Source organism: Gavialis gangeticus, unplaced genomic scaffold (assembly GCF_001723915.1).
Source record: "Gavialis gangeticus isolate Ggan-Ray unplaced genomic scaffold, GavGan_comp1, whole genome shotgun sequence".
Lineage (NCBI taxonomy): Eukaryota > Metazoa > Chordata > Crocodylia > Gavialidae > Gavialis > Gavialis gangeticus.
This window is the reverse complement of record NW_017729034.1, coordinates 12295189-12300620: the sequence shown is the minus strand read 5'-3', so window position 1 is coordinate 12300620 and position 5432 is coordinate 12295189. Positions and strand designations below refer to the sequence as shown.

Sequence of the window (5432 nt, the reverse complement as noted above, 5' to 3'; positions counted from 1 at the left end):
AAAAAAAAAAAAAAAAAAAAAAAAAAAGCAGTTGTCAGATTCTTTAGGATCTTCCATTCTGCAGCAACGGTGCAACTGCTGGCTCCAAGGTTTAATGAGAAAAGGCTTCTATTCCTTAACACTAACTCTGTCATTGAATAGAAGCAGTAGTTATTTTTAGAGCAAACAATGTTCAGAGTGAAATGCAAAGAACAAGGTCACCAAGTTCTCACTAGATGCATTCTCTAAATTATCAACCTTCCAAAGAGAAAGCATAGCACTGAACATTCCTTTTATAAAGAGGCTGGACAGATGAGCCAAATCACACCAGCATCCTAAGGGGAAAAAGGTTTGGAAGCATGCGGCTTTCTTGTCATAAGGATGACCTGTATGCTGCACTGAAGACAAATATTATGGCATGCAGCAGAGCACCACTTGCAGGAGGACTGATTCTTGGTCCACACAGAAAAAGGATCATCATGGCTCATGATGTCCTATAATACAAAGCAGCTGTAACAAGCTTCATATACTAAAGTAGTTGAGTGGTAAGAGAAGGTAAAGTTTCTGCTGCTGATAGTCAAGCATCTATGGCTTCAATTTTAACTGTCAGAGTATAACACTCCTATTTATGTAACAGGTAGGAAAATAAGTGTTCTCACATGCTGGCACACAGACTGGCTGCTTTCACATGTTCCTTTTAGCTAATCCTTGTCGCAGGGTTCTACAAATCTACTGAACTTCAGTACACCTGCTGTAATACAGCTCAGTAAAAGGTTGCAGAAGGGACATTGCACTAAAGAATTCACAATTTTTAATATCATTAACTCATCGCTGGAATATTATAATCAATTCCATTTGAAAAAGTGGGAAACTTCCCATTTGTTGCTTTGAAGTCACCTAGCAAAATGCTAGGCCCAAATGCCCTTCAAGGTACTACCTCCGAATATAGCATGTCCCAGGACAAAGATCTGCACCTCTTCGACCAGTACAACTCAGCTGGCTTACTTCCCCAAGGAGTACCGACCGCAGAGAATGCACACATCAACTGGGAGAAGGAAAAATGAGAATGTCCTATCCTGCAAGCTTAGAAGTGTTTCTCTAACTCTCTACTAGGCCATTCACACCAACTCCACTCACTAATTCAGACACTCAGAGCAAGGCCAAAACACAAACTAAGAGGAATGTTTTATAAAGACCCACTGAGTATGAACAGGAAAACATAGGGCTATCAGGTACTCTTGGATTGATTTTACAGAGTAGGGAAGCAGAGGAGCTGAGATGAGGAATCTAAAGAGAACAAACTGGAGTGGATTGTAGAGGTGGAACTCAGTCCTCCAGACTGCGGAATGCATTCTGCATGTCCTCGAAGAGTTGAGCATAGTCCGCCTTGATTTTCGCCTCACCATCTTTGACTGGGTCCTGAAATTTAATACACACAAAGTAGAGATCAATCCTTCACACAGGCTGGCAGTCCACACCACTGATCTAACTCCTTCCTGACCTGAGAACTTGCATCTGCTTCACTGCCCAGCAGGCATTTATAGCTTTAGTTTCAAGACTGAATCCAGGTGGTTGCCTCTAAAGGTGACCAAGCTCCTGTCTTACCCTTATCCCCACCCAATTAGTAGAAGAGCATTTGACAATGGTAGGTTTTCCCAGCCAGGATGCAGAAGACTGGACAGGTTGTTTTTCCACTTGAATTCATTTCCATCAGTTTAAGATAGGGGTTCTCAACCTACAGCCCAATCAGCACACTGGTGTGGCCCAATGTTTTAAAAAACAAATTTTTGTTTGATACAGAGGAAGTAAGTTGTGTGGGTGCAGCCCACACAACACATCTAGAGCTGCAAGTATGGCCCACTATAGCAAACAGGTTGAGAACCACTGGTTTAAAAAGGACAGCAGTAAGACACAGAAGCAGTAATCAGTCACGCGATGGACAGCAGGATTGCCATGACTGAATACCACCTCCCTTCCCTCTAACCAGAAGCTAAAGTATAATAAGCAGCTTGCTGACAGAGGAATTCTGCATGAAAAAAGGAATTAAAAAATTAAATAAGGAAGTACAGGAGTCAACTTCAGCACCTTCAAACAAAGCTCTATTTCTAAACAAAGCTGGTCTCATGTAATGTAGCAAGTGCTCACGTTCAAGAACATGCTCTGGCCATCTGGAGGCTCCACAATGGCCCTTCACTGCTTTCAGTTCACAGGTAAAAAGAGAATTTGTAGCTTTACACTCAAGCAAGCTATGGGACCTCCACTGCAGGAACTTAACTAATAGGCAGCCTGTGATGACGACCTGGACTGGTGGATCCTCATCCAGCTCTTAACCCTGCATACTCACTGCAATGGCTTAGCTATATGACACAGAGGTGCCTAGATGGCTGACTTGTTATGTGGCAACTACTTCCCCACACTCTTTAAGGCACATGTCAGATTGTGGAATATGGAGCATTTAAAATGTTTGTGCTAGTCTTGAAATCCCCCTCCCTCCCTCAATTTTCATGGCTGTTTTCCTTTCATGTGTTGTATGGAGCTTGCCAGTCATTTGTTAGATGATTACTTGATTTTGTTTTTATTGATTTTTTTTTTTTTTTACTTTTTTCAAAACACAGATTCTTCCTCTTAATTCTTGGGTACCTTTAGATAGCGAACACAAGACCACCTGACTAAGAATGACCATTTTCTTGGTCCCTCTCACTCTTCCCTGCCTCCCCACCCCCCAAAAAAAGCATCCATCTGGGAAATAATTTCTTCTCTAAGGTGGTCTGCAAGCATCCCATGACAATGGTTTTTTAGAGGCCCTGCAGTTGTCATAGGGACCCTGAGGAAGTGCCTTCCTGCCCGTCTTCCCACAAGTATACCTTGAATTTCATGGAGGTGAGTCTGTAGAGGATCTCATTCATATTCTCCCGGATGATGGACCACGTAATCTTATTGTCACTCTGGGCGGTGGTCTCTACAGCACGGCGTGCCATGTCATAGAATGCTATCATGTTGGAAAGCATCCCCACTGTCTTATAGAAAGGGCAGAACCTAATGGAGCAAGGTAGAGCCTATGATAAATAGCTAGTTACTTTCAAAGGAACAGTTGTGTCTGCTTTCAGGTCTAACATGACCCTCTCACAATCAAGTTTCTTTTGCTGGGTGGGATCCAAGACTACTGGTCTACTTCTCCTATGATAAATACACCATAACGTGGCATAAACAGTCCGTATTGAGCCCTGAGCCTTTAGAAGGAATGACAGACACTTTGTAGTCTCTCCTCATAGGGCCTGCCCTGCAGTCCCCTGATCATGCGAGTGGGAAAGCTGGAAAGAGATGGTAACAGACACAAAGGAAATGGGGAGAGGAGCATCTGTGCCAGTTTTAGATGGGCTGCCATTGCTCAATGATGAGAACTGGACTGAACCAAACAAACTCTTTCAGTCCCCAGTGTATTAGTGGGATGTGTAGCAATCAATGCAAGCTAACGGTCCTCTTCTGTCTTTCCCAAGAGATACTGCACACACACTGAACTGAAGTTTAATTCATTGATCAGGCTGCTGGGTCTGGAAGTCCTGGGTATACTGTTCAAGAAATAGCCAAGCCACCTCACATAGTATCAGGAGCTGACACCCTGAGCCTCTCCCAGTATTGGCCTTCAGCCAGTTTCCTAGAAAAGAACAGCTTGGGGGCTTTGCATGTAAAAAAAACAAACAAACAAACACTCTGACCAGTATAGAAACAAATCCTAGCTGCCCATCAAGTTGAAGGCTACTTTCAAACGTAAATGGACAGAAACGATGAAGTGTAAGAATCACCTGTCATATGGGGTGTAGCCATTCTGCTGCAGGAAGTCATCCTTGATTAGCTTGGCAACCTCCAGGGTAATCTTGTCCGTTTCTGCCAGGGATGCCTAGAAGGCAAAACAAAGTCAGTCGGGTGCCAAGTCCCATATGTAGGATCACTCTGCACTGGCCCCCTCACACTGTGAGGGATCATTATACCAGTGCTTTTATCCATATGCATGTGGCAGCATTGCTTCCTATAAAATTTTACCTTTCAAATATTTCCTTCTGCTACAAAGCCTATTATTCTGCCAGCAAAAGGACTACGAGCAATAGTTTTACCGACTAAGTATGTACACATTCCTTCTAATACTAACTAATGAGCAAAATGAGTTTCTTTTTAAAAGGTGTTGATAGCCTGTGTACTGAACACATGCTGGAATGGTAGATGTGTGAACAGAAGACTTCAACCAAATTTGCAGATGACATGAAATTGAGAATGACTGCAAAACACTGGAGGACAGTAGCACAACTCAGAAATATCCCTAGAGATTATGAAGCTGGACAGGAGCCAATAGGATGAAGTTCAATGCTGGCATGCTACACCTCAGGGAAGAACAAATCAAAAGCACAAATATAAAATGGGCGATAACTAGCTGGATGGCAGCACAACAGAAAAGAATCTAGGACAGCATCAGCCCTAAGGACGGCTGTGATACTTCTGGTGGCTGCCTTAATCCTGCCCTACTTGCTCACTCTAGCCCAAGGATAGGGAAAATACAGCCTGCCAGGCCATTCCATCCAGTCTGTGGGCCCCCTCCAAAAATCAGTTACTATCATCCCAAGGCCACCCCTCTGAAAGCCAGCAGGAGGTGGGCTTTCAGAGGTCACACGCCATTGGGCCGGGCAGGCTCCACCTCCATGAAGCTCCTGGCACTCCAGCTGGGATCCCCAAGTGGAGGCACCGAGCACAACAGTGCACAACTAGACAGCTAGTGAGTGGGGAGGGGAGCTCCTGCCTGCAGTGTAGAGAGCCCTAAATGGGGGCACAGAGCCAGCCCAACCTGGCCTGGCAGCATATGCACTCCTGGCTGCAGTGCTGGGAGCCCCACATGCTAGCATGGAGCCAGCCCTCCCAGCCTGATGCCATGTATGTGTGTGCGCAGGTGAGGGGTAGGGGCTTCCTCCACAAGTCAACTCCCCTGCTTTCCCCCTGTACTGAGCACCAGCTTTTGCCCTGTGCCACCACTGCTGAGCCTGGGTTAGCAAGCCTGGAGCAGGCACAGGGCACATGGGGTCAGGGCTGCATGATTCCCCACCAGTACCATGGGGCTGGGGCTGGCAGCAGCAGCCAGAAGGAGCTGCTGCTGCCCCGGCTGCCTAAAAAGGTAGTCCAGCCATGGAGCTGCCCCAGCCCTGCTGCATGCCAAGGGGGCGGTAGGATGCACCACAGGCAGGTGGCACAGGCCGGCCCAGGTTTGGTGCCTGGATTCACCAAATCAGCCAGAACCCAAAGTGGGTGCTGGGTGTGCTGGGGCTGTGCACTTCTGGTGGTGGCAGAGAGGTGCTGCAGGGCAGAGACTGAATGGTGCAGGGGGCTCCCATGCACACCCCACCATAGCCACAAACCCTTCTCCACATTTACCACCCCCAAACTGCACCCCCCCACATACCTCGGGGGGG

General features: G+C 46.3%; 1 protein-coding gene across 2 annotated transcripts in view; it reads right to left on the bottom strand.

The window, feature by feature from the left end:
- Positions 1 to 5432, bottom strand: part of ATP6V1A (ATPase H+ transporting V1 subunit A) — a 43714-nt gene that overhangs the window by 1005 nt on the left and 37277 nt on the right. Inside the window, exons 13-15 of one of the 2 annotated variants that reach the window (XM_019526918.1) lie at positions 3783 to 3877; positions 2844 to 3015; positions 1282 to 1398 (exon numbers count right to left, since the gene is read on the bottom strand). In XM_019526918.1, the coding sequence (XP_019382463.1) occupies positions 1306 to 1398; positions 2844 to 3015; positions 3783 to 3877 (360 nt within the window). In that variant the 3' untranslated portion in view covers positions 1282 to 1305. Of the gene's footprint in view, positions 1 to 37; positions 1399 to 2843; positions 3016 to 3782; positions 3878 to 5432 lie in introns of those variants that run through there. The other variant, XM_019526917.1, reaches the window with a different exon arrangement.